The sequence below is a fragment of the Salvelinus fontinalis genome, chromosome 14, assembly GCF_029448725.1.
Source record: "Salvelinus fontinalis isolate EN_2023a chromosome 14, ASM2944872v1, whole genome shotgun sequence".
Lineage (NCBI taxonomy): Eukaryota > Metazoa > Chordata > Actinopteri > Salmoniformes > Salmonidae > Salvelinus > Salvelinus fontinalis.
The window spans coordinates 44,015,391-44,037,555 of record NC_074678.1 but is presented as its reverse complement, the minus strand read 5'-3'; the positions used below and the strand labels follow the sequence as shown (position 1 = coordinate 44,037,555).

General features: G+C 43.3%; 1 protein-coding gene across 1 annotated transcript in view; it reads right to left on the bottom strand.

The window, feature by feature from the left end:
* Window positions 1-3,850: 3,850 nt before the first annotated feature.
* Window positions 3,851-22,165, bottom strand: part of LOC129810941 (microtubule-associated serine/threonine-protein kinase 3-like) — a 58,862-nt gene continuing 40,547 nt past the window's right edge. Inside the window, 17 exon segments of the mRNA XM_055861960.1 lie at window positions 3,851-8,519; window positions 8,521-9,526; window positions 9,761-9,948; window positions 12,136-12,272; window positions 12,385-12,507; window positions 12,627-12,853; window positions 15,512-15,721; window positions 16,068-16,189; window positions 16,459-16,619; window positions 16,804-16,916; window positions 17,153-17,275; window positions 17,490-17,591; window positions 17,692-17,857; window positions 18,138-18,270; window positions 19,741-19,879; window positions 20,838-21,046; window positions 21,345-21,439. Of these exon segments, the coding sequence (XP_055717935.1) occupies window positions 8,453-8,519; window positions 8,521-9,526; window positions 9,761-9,948; window positions 12,136-12,272; window positions 12,385-12,507; window positions 12,627-12,853; window positions 15,512-15,721; window positions 16,068-16,189; window positions 16,459-16,619; window positions 16,804-16,916; window positions 17,153-17,275; window positions 17,490-17,591; window positions 17,692-17,857; window positions 18,138-18,270; window positions 19,741-19,879; window positions 20,838-21,046; window positions 21,345-21,439 (3,321 nt within the window). The 3' untranslated portion in view covers window positions 3,851-8,452.

Sequence of the window (22,165 nt, the reverse complement as noted above, 5' to 3'; positions counted from 1 at the left end):
CACATTATTAATCAAGCAGTAAAACTGATTTGAGAAAGAAAATGCATTAGTCATACACCTCAGATCATGTTGATGATCAAATGTAGGGATGCCCTATGTTATTAATTGATCTAATGCAAAACATTTCATTAAACTGAGAAATTACGTGAAACAACAGATCAACTTGTGAGCCACAACTGTGCATGCCTTGTACAATGTTATAACTGCATGACAACAAATGCTTTAGAAATGAGTTGATTGATTTGTACTCTCTTTGTTTGTGCCTCTATAGTAGCTCTATAACTTATCATGTAATATCTGAATTATTATTGATTTAACCTTTATTTAACTAGGCAAGTCAGTTAAGAACAAATTCTTATTTACAATGACGGCCTACCCCGGCCAAACCCAAACCCGGACGATGCTGGGCCAATTGTGTGCCTCCCTATGGGATTCTCAATCACTGCCGGTTGTGATACAGCCTGGTATCTAACCAGGGACTGTAGTGACGCCTCAAGCACTGAGATGCAGTGCCTTAGACCGCTGAGCCGCCTGGGAGCCCCCAGTCCTTCTAATCACCCCTTTTTATTCAGACGGCAACAAGAGGAGGCATCAGATTCGGATAAAAATTGTTGAGGACAAGGCCTTGACAGCTGCCATTGTTCAACTTCAAGAGCAGAAGGCAGAGTTTAGGCTCCACACAGTGGATGAGCTGCTCAATACTGACAACTTTGTGTGGTCATGGGAGAGACATGGCAACAGTAAGTGTATGATTGCAGAAGGTTTCTATTGTGATTGAATTTTTACCTTCAGCGTAGGCTGCAATCATCGCTGTTCCGTTATATACCTCTGTGAGCTTACATCTCACAGGCAACAGTCATCTTGCCATCAAAAAGGCAATCTTTGACAGTCTGATGTTGGTGAACAGACTGCAGGAGGAAGAGAGGATCCTGGTGCAGGAGATGAAGAGGCACTGGGGAAGACTACAAAGAGCAGCGGGATCTCTGGCGGCACTGGGGAAGATTACAAAGAGCAGCGGGATCTCTGGAGGCACTGTCCCTACAGCTGCAAGGTCAGAGTAAGTTGAGGTTTATACTATTTTTGGACTGAACTTTTTGTCAGAGGGAGGGAGGAATGGCCTTCTCTGCCACCTGAAGAGAAGATTGAGTGACCTGATACAAGACGAAGTCAACACCAGGAATACCTACCACAAGCTCATTCTGGGAGAAGGGGATATTTTTGATGACTCTGTAGATGAAAGTCAAATGAAGATAGAAGTCATTAATGAGAGCTCAGATGACGACTGCTATGCTTTCTGAAATCATACACCACCCCCTGCCTCTCTCTCGGTCTCGCTGTCTCCTACAGGAGAGGGAGAAGGCCGCCACCACTTCCCTTGGGAGCAACTAACCTGTCTCACGACGGTCTAAACCCAGCTCACGTTCCCTATTAGTGGGTGAACAATCCAACGCTTGGTGAATTCTGCTTCACAATGATAGGAAGAGCCGACATCGGAGGACCTTCTGAACCCATCCAGGGAAATGTCATTTGCCTGATGACTCGCTAGTGGAGAAGGAATGTCTCATTTCAGCCGCATTTGTTTCCATGTTTCCTCTCCTCACCTCCGTTTCTTCCGGTCCCAGACTATGGCGAGGTCATCAGCACAAGACTGTTGTTTGAGGAATGTGGTTGTTCATGATTTTCTTTTCTTGGGAGTATTTATAAAAAAAATAAAAAAATGTACTTAACTGTTTTATTTTTACTGTTATTAAGAACAAATTCTTATTTACAATGAGGGCCTACCCTGGCCAAACCCTCCCCTAACCCGTACGACGCTGGGCCAATTGTGCGCCCAGGATCGAACCTGGGTCTGTAGTGACGCCTCTAGCACTGCACCACTATAATGCCGTGATTGGGATTTTGGTGTAATTGTGAGTTGCAAGAGTCCTTGGGCTCAACGGGACTGCTAAAATACATAAAGGTCTTAATGTTGGAAGATTAGCGTAAATATAATTATAATAGTGTCTTCCGTGTATGACAAACCTACCGCTCTATACCCTGCTCTATTGCCTGTACTAACCCAGGAACTGTGTAATGACAGCGAAGTATAGCGGCACGCGTAGGGTTCAAACTCGGCTTGGTCTGCGATCGGCTCAGTAATGATTTAAATTAGCCTACGTGTCTTTCTTTTATGTGATCAACTGTTACTAATGATCATCAGCAACAACCACATGGCCGTGACCGCGTTTACAGAGGAAGCAAATGAAAGTAAAGAAAACAATGTAATTAAATGGAATAATAATCTAGGCTAAACCAACTGAAGCGAACTAAAAGTAAATTTGCAGTTGGATATGTGTGGTTATTAGGCCTACTGACAATCAATACTGAATATCTACCTTGATAGAAATAGGAAACAGGGAAGGTCGGGGAAGCAGATAATTAAAACGTTTCGAGTGTCCATCCCTGCAAACTAAAAGGCTGTACAATTTAAATTCGGCATAATGGCACAGTATTTCATAAACATTACTCTTGGAAAGTTGATACGTTTATATGCTTCAGTTTGCTGCCATATGACTGGTTTCACATTTATCTCCGGGGATTATAAGGTAAAATGTATCTTAAACAAGTGTCATTTATATTTACAATTCCCTTATCCAAACGGATTACTCATTTACATAGCTGTTATCGTAAAAAAATAATATAGATGCTTTTTCCATTCGGTTCGCTAGACCTTATTTTTGACTACTTTGCGCGTAAAGAAGGTGTAATTAAGTCAAGGTCAGTGTACAGTATCTGTAGACACACTTCAGCCACACCTTAATGTATTCGATCTCCAGTCAAAACGAATAGCAGGTGGACAGCATGCTAATTCTCATGCTTAAATTAAAGCTCACAATAAGCATTGAGAGAGAAGAGCATACAAAGGGAATTACGTTGCATTTACACATGCTTAACTCTGTCTGGAATCACACCCCATATGAGCAATGAGCATGTGTCTGGTTCGTTTCTCTGTCCTGGTAATGTTGGAGTGCCGTCGGGAAGTGCCCATTTGGGGATGTCTGATTTCTGACCACCAATACTAATAAGCTGAGCTTCTCAGTCATTTTTGTAACCATGTGACAATGATTTTGAGAAACGAAAAGGTTATAATTGAAATTAAACTGTGACAAGAAAAATCATAACTGGCACGCAGATCGGTAGAAATGGTAGGATAAATTCTTAGCTTCCCCAAATGTGACATCTAACCATGGCCAGTAGAGAGGAAAGGAAAATGAGCTAGGAACGGAGGAAAGGAAGCTAGGAAAGGAAATTAAATAAGGAGATAGGAAAGGAAGTTAAGAAAGGAGGAAAATAAAGGGAGCAAGGAACGGGAGAGATGAAAGGAAACTAGGAAAGAATATTAAGGAAAGGAAGCTAGGAAAGGATGAAATTAGCTAGGAAACGGAGATAGGAAATGGAGGTAGGGAAAGAAAGGAAGTTAGCAAAAGGAGGAAAGGAAGCTAGGAAATTAGGAAAGGAAAGGTAATCTAGGAACAAAAAGGAGGTCATACATGTGGTAGGGATTAACCACGGCAAGTAGGGAGGAAAGGAAGGGAGCGAGGAAAGGAGATAATGAAAGGGCGCTAGTAAAGGAGAAAAGGTAGCAAGGAATCTAGGAAAGAAAAGGGAGTTCACAAATATGTGGTAGGGATTAAACACAGCCAGTAGATGGCGATAATATTGCTTTTAGTGACTGGCTAGTTTCGTCACAGGCTGCTGCAGGGCTGCAGCTCCATACTATTGGTCATACCAGCTAAACTTGTGTTGTATGAAGCTTGCTGAACACCCACTAGTTCAAAAGATCTTCTTAAACAAAAGATAGGACAATGTGTGCCTTCAATATCAAATGCCATACGGAAACAATTTATTATAAAACCGTTTGGAAACATCAAGTAAAAACACAAAATAGATCCATCTTGACACTTGTACCAAGGATGGCCGGCATCCCTACTCAAACAAAAGCAGACAGATGTTCAAACAAGGCAAAGTGATGTGAGCCTGCAAAATTGTTAGGATTCTCAGGTACACAAGCACTTCTCGGCAAATACATTCAATAGTCCAACCCAACCGTAGGCATATTCACATCCTAGCCATCTATTTACCTAACATTTGCTTTTGTTTGAATAGAGCGCTCGGCCATACAGTTAGAACCACAAAAAGAAAAACTAGTCAGACAAAACTGGCTTCGAATAAAACATATGAACACCACCATACTCTCCATATTCACATCAAATGGACATTAGCACTGTACCTCCAGTATTTCTAACTCAATCACAGAATCAAACAAAGGGAAAGAATGAATGTGGACATGTTTTTGCATGTGTGTCCATTTGACCCTGTAAGTGTGTGACAATGTGTACAGGTACCCTTGTCTACAACTAAGTTGACAGAGGCGTTCGATAGCAGACAAAATGGGGAAAAAAATTAAATGAGGGTTAAATGCAAGAGAGACAAACCACTGTATGGGCTATGCGTAGCCTAACCGTCTAAGCGTCACTCCCAGCCCTTGATGAACCACATGCATCCCTTATGACGTAGATGACGAAAGAGATTCTTTACCGCGCAGTGGTGAGAAAGTGAAAAACATTAGACATACACATCCCGAGAGTGGAAGATTTCATCCCAGCACACACAGAAAATGAACTACAACTATTAGGAAAACAGACCAGTTGTCTATTTGTGGTTCAGGGTATGATGAGTAGGAGTCAGAGGGAAGTGCAAAAGTTGACTTTGCACACAAATGCTCTATTAGACACACTGTAGAAACCCCAGCATGGGCTATATAAACCCAGAGTACCATGCAATCAAGTATTATGTGTCCTTGTCTCATGCAGCATGCATCTAACAAACAAGAGAAAATGCATCATACTGTATTCTTATAGAACAGTTCGGAAGTTTTACAGTTCCAAAAAGGTACTTGAGTAAAGCCTTTAAAACGGTGTAGTGTTGAAATGCACAGACTGCAATACAATACCTACACAGTACATAGAAATACAGGATTACAAAATACCATTTGTTGAAATTGTACATAGCATGTTCGTTGTAAACAATTCTGACCGGCTTTGCGAGATAGCATGTCCTGGGTATAATTTCATTTCACCACCACTGACTTCTGAGTAGTTCATTAAATCTGAAAATATAGACCTCTTTTGAGGATCTGTTGAGACTCTGAAAGAACCCCCTCCCACCGCCAACCTTTGATATGTACAGACAGTTACATAACAGCAAGTAAAATGTAACACAATATCAACCTCCAGAACTACTGTAGTGTAGAAAAGGCCCAAAATGATGGTGTTCAACACAACATAACTCATTCTGCAACACTTATGTGATCCCCCAACAAGCTTCATCCTTTAGGCACATTTTTACAGCCATTGTTGTTCCCATCACTTGTGCAACTGGTATGTTGGTATACTCTAAAATATAATAATATTAAGTATAATAATAATGCATATGGCATTAAGACTCCGATATCAAAATACAAAACATAAATACATGTACAGTACAAAGACATAAAACGATCATCTGTTCCTAATATCTAAGCCCTGGGTTCTGACTGAAGGTATGTGACGCTCCTCCATTGTTGCCTCTTCCTTGTATCGTTTACAAAATTCATGTCAAAATATACATTTTCCTTAGTGCACTTCACCACAATGTAAACATCAACACACAGAAGAAGATGAAAGAGGAATGGGTTTCTTTGAAAATATGCAAGCGGATCTTGTGGAAAGCTTAAACTGTTTATCTTTAGCTTGGTGGTGTCACCTGGACAGCTGAGTTCTATGATGTAGCCTAAAACATGTTTGAGCGCAAAACTATCTATTTGTGTCTTATCAAAACAATATCCTGTCAACAATTGCCTCTGTGACAGAGATTAGGTGACAGCATTTGATAGGATTAAAGTTCTATGGTTTAGTAGTACAAGCATTGGCAGCAAGCTCAAATTGCCATGCTACCATGATTTCAGCGAAATCAAGTGGGTATAAACCCTGTTGTCCATGAGAATCAGTACAGAGGAACCAGGAAACCCAGAAGTGGATGAGGTCGGGATGAACAAACATGAGGTTATGACAAAATATTGTGCAATATAAATCAACAGGTTTCAAAACGAACCAAACCTGCCTTTAATTTATATGTTAAATAAGATTGGAAGAAATACCCTCTTTGAGATTTGGGTAAAAATGCTTAGAAATATAAACTAGCAAAATAATTGAAGCATTTATAAAGGGGACAGCATTTTCCTGCTACTATCAAGCCTGCAAACAAGGGAATAGGAGCTATTTGTCAAACAAGAAAGGCCCTCATTCAATAAGATATGGGTTAAGAGAACAAAAACAAAACAAATCTGTTTCATGGCAGCTAATACCATTTGTTAGTAATACAATGACTTCACATCAACCAAAACCTGACCTAGCCACAGTGCATTCGGAAAGTATTCAGACCCCTTGATCTTTTCCACATTTTGTTACGTTACAGCCTTATTCTAAAATGAATTAAATAGTTCAATCTACACACATTACACAAAAATGACAATGCAAAAACAGGTTTTTAGATATTTTTGCAAATATATAAAAAATAACAAAACTGACATCATATTTTACATTAGTATTCAGACCTTTTACTCAATACTTTGTTGAAACATCTTTGGCAGCGATTACAGCCTCGATTCTTCTTGGGTATGACCCTACAAGCTTGGCACACCTGTATTTGGGGAGTTTCTCCCATTCTTCTCTGCAGATCCTCTCGAGCTCTGAAGTTGGATGGGGGGGGGGGGGGGGGCATTCGCTGCACAGCTATTTTCTCTCCAGAGATGTTCGATCGGGTCCAAGTCTGGGCTCTGGCTGGGCCACTCAAGGACATTCAGAGACTTGTCCTGAAGCCACTCCTGCATTGTCTTGGCTGTGTGCTTAGGGTCATTGGAGCAGGTTATCATCAAGGATTTCTCTGTACTTTGCTCTGTTCATCTTTCCCTCGATCCTGACTAGTCTGCCACTCCCTGCCGCTGAAAAACACCACCACAATGCTTCACCGTAGGGATGGTGCCAGGTTTCCTCCAAACGTGACGCTTGGTATTCAGGCCAAAGAGGTCAATCTTGGTTTCATCAGACCAGAGAATCTTTTTTCTCATGGTCTGAGAGTCCTTTAGTTGCCTTTTGGCAAACACCAAGCGGGCTGTCATGTGCCTTTTACTGAGGAGTGGCTTCTGTCTGGCCGCTCTACCATAAAGGCCTGATTGGTGGAGTGCTACAGAGATGGTTGTCCTTCTGGAAGGTTCTCCCTTCTCCACAGAGGAACTCTGGAGCCCTGTCAGAGTGACCATCGGGTTCTTGGTCACCACCCTGACTAAGGCCCTTCTTCCCCGATTGCTCAGGAAGAGTCTTGGTGGTTCCAAACTTCTTCAATTTAAGAATGATGGAGGCCCCTGTGTTCTTGGGGACTTTCAATGCTGCAGACATTTTTTGATACCCTTCCCCAGATCTGTGCCTAGACACAATTCTGTGTTGGAGCTCTTAGGACAATTCCTTCTACCTCATGGCTTGGTTTTTGCTCTGACTTGCACTGTCAACTGTGAGATCTTATATAGACAGGTGTGTGCCTTTCCAAATTATGTCCAATTAATTCAATTTACCACAGGTGGACTCCAATCAATTTGTAGAAACATTTCAAGGATGATCAATGGAAACAGGATGCACCTGAGCTCAATTTTGAGTCTCATAGCAAAGAGTTTTTATTCTTATCTTAATAAGGTATATGTTTTTAATTTTTAATTACATTTGCAATTTAAAAAAAATAATAATAATTTTGCTTTGTCATTATGGGGTATTGTGTGTAGATTGAGGGAAAAAACAATTAAATACATTTTTGAATAAGTGTGTAACGTAACAAAATGTGGAAAAAGACAAGGGGTCTGAATACTTTACGAATGCACTGTAATTAGCACCACTTTCAAAACTACTGGCTGAGATTATACAAAAGCATCACTAAGTCTCAGCACACGAGCCTAAATCAAAACATGAGTGTAAAAAATGAATTCCTCTCAAACTACTCACTTCTTTGAACTACTATTAGCAACTACTCTGTAGCATGTTTAAAAATAGACATAACAAAATATATGGACACAAAACATGATTTAACCTTGGCTAGCCACTATCAATTTAACATTTTCCTTTTTTGGCCCCAAAAATCCACTTAGCTTATAAAAGTAATAAATAAACCCAGGAAATAAAGTGCAATCTATTTCCTAGTGTTACATTTTTACAAAACAATATCCTGGATCAAGTGAAATCTACAAAACAAAATCAATGTCGCGATTTGTTTGAGTTCCTTCGGCGGGGAAACACTCTGTTGCCCAAACATTTCCTTCCTTCAACAGTGAGAGTGTCAAGGTGCATCCTTGGAAGATATGTGCTGCATGAAATGATTCAAGGAAATGTCACTTCCTTAGCTTCCCTTTCTGGGGGCTAGAGTCTACTGCGGTATCCCCAACCTTATCAGAGGCAGTCTTTGTGCAAAGCAGCTGTCGCTTCTGGTGCCTTACTGGAGACGTTCACCGTGAGAGAGACATCCTTAACAAGCTGCTGTGTGCCAATGTTGTTATCGGTAGATTCGAGCTCCTGTCTCTTGCCGCCGTCCTCCTCCTCTCCGTCTGAGCACGGCTCCCAGTCGTCCTGCTCTTCACTCTCCGTTGAGCCCTGCACAGCAATCTGAGGCACCAGGGTGAAGCGTTTCACCTCAGTCACCTCCTCGCTGGGTTGGGACATAGGCGTCCAGGAGGCTGCCCTCTGCTGGAGCCGGTTGGCTCCAGGGGCAGTGAGCATCACGGTGAACGTGGGGCTTGTCTTCTGGTCGTCAGACTCGTCAAAGCTCACCTCCTGCACCGCCTCCTGCTTCTTGAAGGAGTCACGGCGTTCCGAAAGGTTGAGCTTCCTCATCACCACCAATTGCTCTGAGCGCTCCGCCGCCCAGTCCCTCAGCCGCTGGCAGCCCCCGTAACCCCCCAGCAGCCTCCCGTGGTCCCCAAGGTAGGAGACCCCCCCGCCGCAGACCCCCTCCACCTCCACGTCCTCCCCCTCGCCCTGGAAAGGCACCTCCAACGTGTGCCTGCGGTGGGGGTACGACTTCTTGTCAACGTGGTAGGCGCTGGAGAGCCTCTCAGCCGACTGCACCCTTTTTAGGAGAGGAGAGCGGGGCGGCTCTGCGCTGCGGGGGCGCACACAATGGCGGACAATGGTTGGGGGCGACAGAGTCTTGCCACGGACTGTGTGGAAGGTCTTGGTGATGCCAGGGAGGGGAGAAGGGGAGCGCTGGGGCGACAGAGGCTGGGGAGAGGAGTTGCAGGCCAAGGGGGACGGGGGGATGCTGCTGGTGGACTTGCGGCGACCCACCTTGGTGTAACGCTGGATACTCAGCTTGGAGCCCAGGCCGTGCAGGGAGCTGGGCCGGATGTGTGCAGCCGGGGAGCTGGGAGAGCTGGAGCAGGGAGAAGTGCTCTGTGGAGAGTTTGTGTCTGAGGGAGAGGTAAATACAAAGTAAGTTTACGATCCACCTCAAAAAGGGGCTATTGCATTGTCATGGACTAAGACATATGGAAAGCAAAATGAGGAGATAAAAGCTTAAGTTAGTGGTAACAGTAGTAGTTTTAGTAGTAGCCTAGTAATACAGTAGTGACTGTAGCCATAGTAGTAGTCATAGTTACAGTGTTAGTAGCAACATTGCTGCAGGAGCGTGGGCCTTGTCTTACCTGCAGCCTGGTGGTCGGGGGCAGGACTGCGGCAGGGGGTGGAGGGGCCAGGTGACAGGCTGTGTGTGGGGGAGCCTGGCAGGCTCTCGCTGGACGACACAGAGTGATGCTGCAGTCCAGAGTTGAAGCTGCGGCTGCTGTGAATCACCGTGCTCTGCTTGGACAGCTTCTTCAGGATGCTCCGCCGCCTAGCTCAGTCAGTGGTTACAAAGAGTTATGAAGGGCTATGAAGGGGTTGCGAAGGGTTTTGAAGGGTAAATAGAGCCATAACATTATTATTATACTACGTGATTCACAGCCCGGGAGTTTTTTTTCTGAAAATGTATGCTGTAAAACAAATTTCTCATTGAGGATAATTTTGTTTTCTAATTGATCGGGGTTAGGTCAACGTGTTTCACGATGATGACAGTAGAGTTATACAAATGAGAGTGAATACTCTGTGCATTAAGGAGGTCTTCTACAGTATACCTTACGTTTCTTAATCTAAAGTCAAGGCTTAGATTTCTAGCTCCATTTTGAAAAAAGGCAACACTGGCGAGGTATGCAGTTTGTTGTCATCCATGCGGTAGTGTGTAGTGATCTCGATTGAACACTGGGGGGAGATTCACTTCGACGGTCATCAAGTTCCTCTGTGTCCACATCACTAAGTATCTATCATGGTCCACACACTAACACATAAGTCTATATACAATGTGAGCAAGTGAGGTAAGGGAGGTAAAGGCAAAAAAAGGCCATGGTGGCGAAGTAAATACAATATAGCAAGTAAAACACTGGAATGGTTGATTTGCAGTGGAAGAATGTGCAAAGTAGAGATAGAAATAATGGGGTGCAAAGGAGCAAAATAAATAAATACAGTAGGGAAAGAGGTAGTTGTTTGGGCTAAATTATAGATGGGCTATGTACAGGTGCAGTAATCTGTGAGCTGCTCTGAAAGCTGGTGCTTAAAGCTAGTGAGGGAGATAAGTGTTTCCAGTTTCAGAGATTTTTGTAGTTCATTCCAGTCATTGGCAGCAGAGAACTGGAAGGAGAGGCAGCCAAAGAAAGAATTGGTTTTGGGGGTGACCAGAGAGATATACCTGCTGGAGCGCGTGCTACAGGTGGGTGCTGCTATGGTGACCAGCGAGCTGAGATAAGGTGTGACTTTACCTAGCAGGGTCTTGTAGATGACCTGGATCCAGTGGGTTTGGCGACGAGTATGAAGCGAGGGCCAGCCAATGAGTGTGTACAGGTCGCAGTGGTGGGTAGTATATGGGGCTTTGGGGACAAAACGGATGGCACTGTGATAGACTGCAGCCAATTTATTGAGTAGGGTATTGGAGGCTATTTTGTAAATCACATCACCGAAGTCGAGGATTGGTAGGATGGTCAGTTTTACAAGGGTATGTTTGGCAGCATGAGGGAAGGATGCTTTGTTGTGGAATAGAAAGCCAATTCTAGATTTAACTTTGGATTGGAGATGTTTGATGTGAGTCTAGAAGAAGAGTTTACAGTCTAACCAGACACCTAGGTATTTGTAGTTGTCCACGTATTCTAAGTCAGAGCCGTCCAGAGTAGTGATGTTGGACAGGCGGGCATGTGCAGGCAGCGATCGGTTGAAGAGGCATCTGCTTGGCATCCGACCGCAGGGTGATACAGAGGGTAGTGCGTATGGACCAGTACATCACTGGGGCCGAGCTTCCAGCCATCCAGGACCTCTATACCAGGCAATGTCAGAGGAAGGCCCTAAAGACTCCAGCCAATCAATTCATAGACTGTTCTCTCTGCTACCGTACGGCAAGCAGTACCGGTGCACCAAGTCTGGAACCAACAGGACCCTGAACAGCTTCTACCCCCAAGCCATAAGACTACTAAATAGTTAGTTAAAAAGTTAACCAAATTGCTACTCGGACTTTCTGCATTGACCCTTTTTGCATGAACTTTGGACTCGTCACATACGCTGCTGCTACTGTTTATTATCTGTCACTTTATTCCTAGTTAAATGTACATACAGTATATAGCTCAATTACTTTGTACCCTTGCACATTGACTCGGTACTGGTACCTCGTGTATATAGCCAAGTTATCGTTACTCATTGTGTATTTATTATTACGCAAATACTTTTCTATTATTTCTCTCTGCATTGTTGGGAAGGGCCCGTGGGTAAGCATTTTTCTGTTAGTCTACACCTGTTGCTTACGAAGCATGTAACAAATACAATTTGACTCGATTTGTAATAGTGACTTTTGCAGTACGACTCTTGCTGGATGTACTTATATAAATGTTTTGATACAGTATCAACCCCCACCAGGTTAATATATCATAACAATGGCAATACGGCAACAATATTCCATCAAATTAAATTAGCCCAAAAACAAATCAAAATATTTTCCCCTCACCTGTCCTGATTGTCCCTTCTTTTGCTTTTCTTGCTGCGTCTTGCCATCTTTCCCTTGTGGCTGGTCTTTCGAGCTGGCCCAACCTTGATAGACGTGTTCTCAAATGCAGTAGTCTGAAGGGCCACCTTGCCACCACTCTGTTGGTGTTTCACAAAAAAACTATGAAGGATTGGGTCTTATATCTCGCTAACAGTGTTGTTATAGGTTGACAAAAGGTATAGGCTCTAGGATGTGTATTGTTTTATGGACCTTCAGAAGCAGCTCCATCATCTCTGTGTGAACCAGACCCTGCACGGACTCTCCATTCACATGAGTGATGAGGTCACCAGCCCTCAGTCCTGCCTCGTGGGCTGGGCTGCCATCTTCCACACTCTGTAAAACAAACAGTGTTTTTTTAATTATCACAATTCCTCAGTCTTTGTGGGGTGATGCCGCCTTTTATTACGTCATTATTGGCTAATTCTGGAGCAGGATAGCAAAGGGGTACTCACCGAGACCATGTGGTGCACAGTGTAAATGTCGCTGTCGCCCATGTAGACGCGGATGGCCTGCATGGTGAAGCCGTATTTCTTCCCTGAGCTGTGGATGACAATGGGTGGCCGCAGGCTTCTGAGGCTAAGCGACAAGTCACGGCTGGGGGATGAATCGCGGGACGAATGATTGGAGGAGAGCGAGCGCGAAGAGATGGGGCTGGGCTGGAGCCCGCCGGGCATATCATCTGAAATGGTACACAAAGGATGAGTTCAAGTTCAGGAAATGAGAAAAGGCATGGGGCAATGGTTGAATTTAGAACAAGAGCCTGCTCTTGTTTAGCATTTACAATCAACTTAATAGCCATTAGCTCTGTGCAAACACACCTGCCATACCACACCCTATTCAGCGATATTTGCCTGCTTGGCACTAGTAACCCTGTATGACTAACTTACACTATATATACAAAAGCATGTGGACACCCCTTCAAATTAGTGGATTCGGCTATTACAACCACACCCGTTGCTGACAGCTGCATAAAATCGAACACACAGCCATGTAATCTCTATAGACAAACATTAGCAGTATAATGGCCTTACTGAAGAGCTCAGTGACTTTCAGCGTGGCATTGTCAAAGGATGCCACCTTTCCAACAAGTCAGTTCGTCAACATTCTGCCCTGCTAGAGCTGCCCTGGTCAACTGTAAGTGCTGTTATTTTGAAGTGGAAACCTCTAGGAGCAACAACGGCTCAGCCGCGAAGTGGTATGCCACACAAGCTCACAGAACGGGACCACAGAGTGCTTGAAGCGCTTAGCACGTAAAAATCTCCTGTCCTCAGTTGCAACACTCACTACTGAGTCCCAAACTGCCTCTGGAAGCAACGTCATCACATTAACTGTTCTTCAGGAGCTTCATGAAATGGATTTCCATGGCCGAGCAGCCGCACACAAGCCTAATATCACCATGCGCAATGCCAAGCGTCGCCTGGAATGGTGTAAAGCTCGCCACCATTGGACTCTAGAGCAGTGGAAACGCGTTCTCTGGAGTGATGAATCACGCTTCACCATCTGGCAATGTGACTGACTAATCTGGGTTAGGCGGATGCCAGGAGAACGCTACCTGTCACAATGCATAATGCCAAATGTAAAGTTTGGTGGAGGAGGAATAATAGTCTGGGTATGTTTTTCATGGTTCGGGCCCCTTAGTTCCAGTGAAGGGAAATCTTAACGCACCAGCATACAATGACATTCTAGACGATTCTGTGCCGTTTGGGGAAGGCCCTTTCCTGTTCCAGCATGACAATCCTCTGTGCACAAAGTGAGGCCCATACAGAAATGGCTTATTGAGATCGGTGTGGAAGAACTTAACTGGCCTGCACAGAGCCCTGATCCTCAACCCCATCGAACACCTTTGGGATGAATCGGAATGCAGACTGCAATCCAGGCCTAATCATCCAACATCAGCGCCCAACCTCACTAATGCTCATGGCTGAATGATAGCAAGTCCCTGCAGCAATATTCCAACATCTAGTAGAAAGCCTTCCCAGAAGATTGGAGGCTGTTATAGCAGCAAAGGGGGGACCAACTTATATTAATGCCCATGATTTTGGTTACCCTACTACCATCCCTACCCTAACTGGAGTAAACTAACGGACAACAATACTTCTACTTACAGATATTTTACTCACATCTACAGTACCTGTAGCTAAATATTTATACATATATTCCTAATTTCCTCTTTCTTCAAGTGCTGGATTTTCACCCACAGTGGCCAATCACCATTCGTTCTGATCTTAACTCCAATGTCCACAGATTACTTTACAATATTGGTTTGTGAGGAAAGTATTGGTGTTATATTACTTTGTGTTACTTTCATGAGAAAATTGTGTAGGAGCGAACAGGGCCGTGTGCACTGACAGAGATAGGCTATTTACTAACTCAGGTTTGATCACTAGTTTCTCCTTGCATCTGTGGCGCTGCTTTCCTGTGCTAGTCTACAAGCCATATGTACTGTAAGCCAAACATCAGTACAGATTTCCTATCTTTTCATTCAAAGTCGTTCTCTCGAGCCGCCAGTTCTGGTTAAGGACCACACATACACAGACCCATAGAAATGTATAGAGGGCACACTTGCCACTACACGGGAAAGCCCTCTATTTTCACAGAAGTGATCAATGGCAAAGATCAGAGGTGCGCCCTCTATATATTTCTACGGACAGCAACTGTCATGACATTTCTCCAAACCAAAGAGAGCGTTCAAGATTGACGTCTATCCATGTCCCGAGGTCGTCGGGAAATGCCTTAAACTGTCCACCAGGGGCAACAGTAAGCACTATTACCATCAAGTAGACTTGTGTTTTGCTAGGGTGCTGTGGACAGAGGTGGTGGATAAGTGTTATCCCATGACTCTGGATCAGAAGGTTGTGTGTTTGATCCCAGTCGTGGACACTGGTTTTACATGTTTTGTTTTAACCCTATCCCAAACCTTACCCAAACCTTACCTTAACCATTCGGGAATGAGTGCCTACACTTAACCCTTAACTTCGAAATTTGACGTTTGGAAAAATGGGCCCACAGAGCAGCAGGAGTCAACCCAGGGTGTCAAAAACACACTGAAATTTGGAGCAACGTGGATAAATGTCTAATTCAGCAGTGAGACTGTGAGAGCTTGTTGCCTTTCTATAATCGCTCGAGAACTAAATGAGGAAACAAGTCGGGATCAGATCATGGAAACGTGCCCGGTAGAGATATGATTGTGAAAGTAACGCAAGCGTTGTTTGACAAAGTAACTGTAATAATATTACCCAATTTGACAAAGTAACCCATTACTTTCCTCAGTTACTCATAAAAGTAATCTGATTTACATACCGATTTACTTTTGTAATGCATTAACCCTAACACAGACCTGCAGTGATGATGAGAGACAGGGCGGAGATGGAGGCAGACTTGGGGACTTTGCCCCCAAGCCTCGTTCTGTCTGGTGTCTGTCTATCTGGTGTCTCCAGCTGGTTTCCAAAGCGTTGGGGGGCTCTGTGGTTCCTGGGGGAAGAGTGTTTGGCCCCGGTGCTGTTGCTACGAATCCTGATCCGATGCAGGTTTGACACTACCACCTCAGCTGTAATACACAGGAATAAGGGTTCAAATCAAATTTGTTTGACCAAAACAGGCAATGTCCGAAGTATCTTTGCAAATAATTTGGTCTGGATGGAAGCTCACTCTAAAGAGAAAGTCTATACACTTGAACTCTGTGTTTGTGCCTAGACTGTTTGCCCTTTGATTAGTCTGCACCTGGCTTGGTCATGAATCCTCCTATCAACAAAAAGCAATATCACACAAATCTGTTTGTTTTCATAAAGAATGTTTCATGAGAAATTAAATATATGTGATATTTCAATTTTTGTTGGTTTCCATGAGGCTGTGCAGACTTGAAGAAGAGTGGAGGGGCTTGGAACTGAGCTCACCTTCGTCGTCTGTGGAGAAGGCGAAGCGGGGCATGGTCTCCAGACTGTGGGTGCTGCTCATCACCAGGGGGCTGGTCCCCCTCTCAGAATGGAAGGAATTGGACATTGCCCGAGGGCGCAGGCTGCAACGCATCAACGGCAGTGTCAGTTAGGAGTAGAAGGGGCAATGGTGACATCCTATCTACAGCTAAAATAGTCATTTATGATGTGTGCAGCTATTGGTTATGCACACCCTATTCAGCAAACATTTCTTGACTTTTCGGAACTAATCATAATTTTATGCACTTTCACCCACTGTTTAGGGGTGCGTCCGATAAAGACATGTTTTAACTCTTACACAGGGAATCCTAACAGAAACAGAAAGCTACAAACTCATTCTGGCTCTGCTCACCTGCCCCTGCGATCTTGGTGCTGGCGTTCCTGTCTCTGAATGTCTCCTCCTGGGGAGGGTGTGAAACGCCCATCCCAGCCCTCCTTGTCCTCACTGTGGCTGCGGTCCGATGAGAAGCTCAGGTTAGACGGTGTGGCCAGATGTTCTGTGCTGCTGTACACCTGAAAGCATGGAGTAGCCACATTAGCTAGGGTGGTCAAGTTTGGTGAACTTGTCACCAACAAAACCTTTTTTTCTCTTTCACAGATTTAAGGAGTTTTCCATGATATTGTATTTACAAAGAATTGCTCAAAAAACGACTAATATTATTGACATTTCTAATATTTGAAAAGGTACGTTCCGAACCTTGCTGAAGCGGTTTGACCAGGAAGAAAACTGACGGATTTCCAGGGAAGACTCTTCATCGTTGGTTTCATCATCCTCATCTGAGGCCAAATGGTGGTAACGCTCTAAGCGAGCTGAAAACATGACAACACAAAATGAGTGGAACAGGGACCGTACCATAAAATACGAACCAGGATATTTGGTGTATTTCAGGAAAACATATAGTTTTCATTAAACACAATTGACTAATGAAAATATCAATAAGCATTAAACAGGCATGAAGAGCAAATATCACATGTGGAGATATACTAGCAATAGAAGGAATGGATCTTTGTCTTTAATAAAAGCACTTATGAAGGACTGCTCGTACTGTCAAAGTAACTGGTGTCGTCCTCCGCTTCCAGTTGAGGGATGAATTCGGCTTTCAGTCGCAGTAGTCCGTTCCAGTCCAGAAGTAAGAAAAAGGGGTGTTGTTTTACCTCAGATGCTCCTCCTAGAACAATATTTATTTTTCCGATTACGGTCGTGTGCAAATCTCAGAAAAATAGCCAACAGCAAAACGTCAGACTAGGATGATGTGACATGAAAGATGAGGCCTCGGGTTCCAATATCTAGACTAGCGCACCACTTAGAATGCATGCCCTATTGCTTCATTCTAAGTGGGATGCTAGTATGGACATTGGAACGTAGTTTTGTGGTCTACGAACCTGTCCCCAGGCGCTCCAGAGGGCTCTGCCTCAGCAGCCGTGTGATCATGTCCTGGGCGTCTGCAGGTAAAGCATCATCCCCATCTGGCCAGATGATGTCATCTGTACAACGAGCAAGCACACGTTAATGAGAGGATCTCCACATTAAACACAATTAAAGAAAGCCTACATACTGTACATATTCCATCAACGGAATACTTACCACTGACAACCTGCCCAAAGAGTTCCTCGGGCGTGTCCCCAAAGAAGGGCACACATCCAACCAGGAACTCATACAGGATGACTCCCATGGCCCACCAGTCTACCGGCTTCCCATAGCCCTGTCTCAGTATCACCTCTGGGGCTATGTACTCTGGGGTGCCACACACCTAGAGAACCACACCAATAATATTCAGTTATACCGTAACATTTGCATTCAGATTTTTGTAACACAATGGAGTTTAGTTACACAGTAGTTATGAGCTGGTACACCTATACTGGGTTGAGTATTTGAAAGTATTTAACCTATGCATTTGACCCTGGTGTGAGTATGTGTTCAAAAACACTTGTCTGGCATTTTGCTATATTGTTTTCCTATGCCTTATTATGGAGCTGAATGTATTTATAGTGAAAGGACAAATAAAGGGTTAAGCGGTTGACAAGACTCACCTGTTTGTCGATGAACTCCCTGGTGTCTTTCTCTATGTGACCCTCGTAAAGGTTAGTGGTCATGTTCATCAGGCCAATTCTGGACAGGCCAAAGTCGGTCAATTTGATGTGGCCCATAGAAGTGATCAACAAGCTGCAGGTGGCATAGAGAGAAATGTTAAAGCTACATTTTCCTCGACTTGAGGTACGGTACCTTCAGAAAGTATTCACACATTTTGATTTGTTACAGCATGAATTTAAAATTGATTACATTTAGTAGTCACTGGCCTATACACAATAACCCATAATGTCAAAGTGGAATTATGTTTTTAGAAACAGCTGCACATTTTCTAAAAATTAAAAAGGTGTAATGTCTTTAGTAATTAAGTATTCGACCCCTTTGTTATGGCAAGCCTAAATAAGTTCAGGAGTAAAAAATTGCTTAACAAGTCACATAAGTTGCATGGATTCACTCTGTGTGCAATAATAGTGGTTAACATGATTTTTGAATGGCAACCTCATCTCTGTACCCCACACATAAAATGATCTGTAAGGTCCCTGAGTCGAGCAGTGAATTTCAAACACAGATTCAATCAAAGACCAGGAGGTTTTACAATGCCTTGCAAAGAAGGGCACCTATTGGTATAAAAAAAGATATTGAATACCCCTTTGAGCAGGATGAAGTTATTAATCACTCTTTGGATGGTGTATCAATGCACCCAGTCACTACAAAGATACAAGCGTCCTTCCTAACGCCTAAGTTCCCAGAGAGGAAGGAAACCGCTCAGGGATTTCACCATGAGGCCAATGGTGACTTTAAAACAGTTACAGCGTTGAATGGCTGAGATAGAAGAAAACTGCTCCACAATACTAACGTAAATGACAGAGTGACAAATATTCCAAAACAAGCATCCTGTTGGCAATAAGGCATTTTAGGTAAAACTGAAAAAAATGTGGCCTGAAAACAAAGCGTTATGTTTAGGGAAAATCCAATGCAACACTTCACTGAGTACCACTCTTCATATTTGTGGCTACATCATGTTATGGGTATGCTTGTCATCGGCAAGGACTAGGGAGTTCTTTCTTTTAATGTACGGAATAGAGCTAAGCACATTGAAAATCCTAAAGAAAAACCTGTTTCAGTTTGCTTTCCAACAGACACTGGGAGACAAATTCACCTTTCAGCAGGACAACTACCTAAAACACAAGGACAAATATACATCTATACTGGAGTTGTTTACCAAGACGACATTGAGTGTTCTTTAGCTCCTAGTTACAGTTTTGACTTAAATTGTCTTGAAAACAAGACTTGAAAATGGCTGTCAACAACCAACTTGAAAGAGCTGAAGAATAAAAAAAGAATGTGCAGATATTGTACAATCCTGCTGTGCAAGCCTCTTAGCGACTTGCCCAGAAAGACAGCTGTAATCGCTGCCAAAGGTGATTCTAACATGTATTGACTCAGGGGTGTGACAAATTTGTCAAAAAAAAAATATTTATTTTTTCTTCACTTTGTCATTATGGGGTATAGTGTGTAGATGGGTGGGGGGGGGGAGAAAAATGAATATGAATACTTTCTGAAGGCACTGCTTGTAAAGAGGTTTAAAGTTTGTTCTGGACTCACTTGTCAGGTTTGAGGTCTCTATGAACAATGCCGTAGTTGTGAAGGTACTCCAAGGCCAGCACAGTCTCAGCAAAGTACATCCGGGTCATGTCCACGGGAAGCGGGCCCATGTTCTTCAGCAGGTTAGCACAGTCCCCACCTGCAAGAGATAATCAACAGTTATGCTAAAGCTAGCAGAATTCATGAGTGGATCAAATTCGCCTTTCCAACTATACTGAACAAAAATATTATATAGAAACGCAACATGTAAAGTGTTGGTCCCATGTTTCATGAGGTGAAATAAAAGACCCCAGAAATGTTTCATACCCACAGAAAAGCTTATTTCTCTAAAATTTGGTGCACAAATGTGTTTACATCCCTGTTAGTCAGCATTTCTCATTTGCCAAGATAATCCATCCACCTGACAGGTGTGGTATATCAAGAATCTGATTAAACAGCATGCTCATTACACAGGTGCACCTTGTGCTGGGGGGCAATAAAAGGTCACTATAATGTGCAGTTTTGTCACACAACACAATGCCACAGATGTCTCAAGTTTTGAGGGAGCGTGCAATTGGCATTCTGACTGCAGGAATGTCCACCAGAGCTGTTGCCAGAGAATTTAATGTTAACTTCTCTACCATAAGCCGCCTCCAACGTCTTTTTAGAGAATTTGGAAGTACGTCCAACCAGCCTCACAACCGCAGACCACGTGTAACCACGCCAGCCCAGGAGCTCCACATCCGGCTTCTTCACCTGCGGGATCGTCTGAGACCAGCCACCCGGACAGCTGATGAAACTGATGAGTATTTCTGTCTGCAATAAAGTCCTTTTGTGTGGAAAAACTCATTCTGATTGGTTGGGCCTGGCTCCAAAGTGGATGGGCCTATGCCCTCCCAGGCCCACCCATGGCTGCGTCCCTACCCAGTCATGTAAAATCCATAGATTAGAGCCTAATTAATTAATTTAAATTGACTGATTTCCTTATATGCACTGTAACTCAGTAAAATCGGTAATTGTTGCGTTTATATTTTTGTTCAGTATATTTCCATTACAACATGAAAAACAGAGGCATGATAAATATATCGCTTTTGGGTTAGAATATCATATGACATTACCTTCCACATACTCCATCACCATGCACAGGTGGCGTCGTGTCTCAAAAGAGCAGAACATGGAGACCACAAATGGGTTCTCGGCGAAGGTCAGGATGTCCCGCTCCACAAACACCTGCTGGATCTGGTTCCTCAGGACCAGGTTTTGCCTGTTGATCTTCTTCATGGCGAAACGCTGCCGAGTGTCTCTGTGTCGGACCAGGTATACAGCCCTGCCAACCACCACAGGACAGGAGCCGTGTCATACAAGACCTCCACATTGATAATCCGTGACTACAGGGATAGTTCAATCCAGAAAAGGTGGAATTGTAGTTAATATTCAATAGTTTTCTAAATGTTTACTAACCATGTCAGAAGTCTACAGTTGGCATTTTACTGTTAACCTTTAACTGACTATGACTGAAGTGACAGAGTGCATTGATTTCAAATCAACATGATAATAGCTCATTGGGAGTCCATGTTTTCAGTGATCGGCGTGGTTAATTAACCACTTGCCTGTTTAGCGCTTACCCATAGGCTCCATTACTGATGAGCTTGATGGTTTCAAAGTCACTCTCCAGTGGTTTCCTTCGCGTCGGGGTGAGTGCCTGGGGACACTTGTTTTGCTGCAAACAGCGCAAACAATTAGAGAATTAAGAGGCAGCCATTATTCAAAAGGTGCCGGGGGACCCATTAACCCACTGGTGCCAGTATGATTACATAGCCAGTCTACCAAATAACGTCATGTAAATAAAGCTGCTTATGTTGTTAACTGAAAGTCCAGTTTGTGTGATTCTGTTGGCAATCTCATACTAAAAACCTAGTACATCACAGGCAAGCTAATGCCCAATTTATTTATTTAAAAACATTTTTTTTTTGTTAATGCCCAATTCACATCGTGACATATTTCATTACGCGGTAAGTCATCTTAACGCAATCTCGTTCTGCTACTGGATGGAGAGCATATGGTTTGACAATGCAAGACAAAATGGAGGAGAGTCTAGTTTCTCGTCCGAGAACGCATTTATTTTGGGAGATTGCAAAATAGGCCCTTTTCATTCAAGACAGGAGAAACATATTGTTTCAGGTGATAATAAAACATGTTTCGTTGAGTTACCTTTTCCTCAACTTCTTTCTCTAACTTTCTATCAAGTCAAGCTAGTTTACTGAGCAACTAGCTAGCTAACTAAAAGCAAGGCTAGGTTGAAAATACTGTAGCTAGTGATCTCCACCTAAAAATTATTATCAAAAACAAAAGTCATTACCATCACAATAAACTAAAACTGACATGTAATATAATTGGCTTAACAGCCAACATTTCTATTAAAATAGTACTCAATTATAGGAATGGG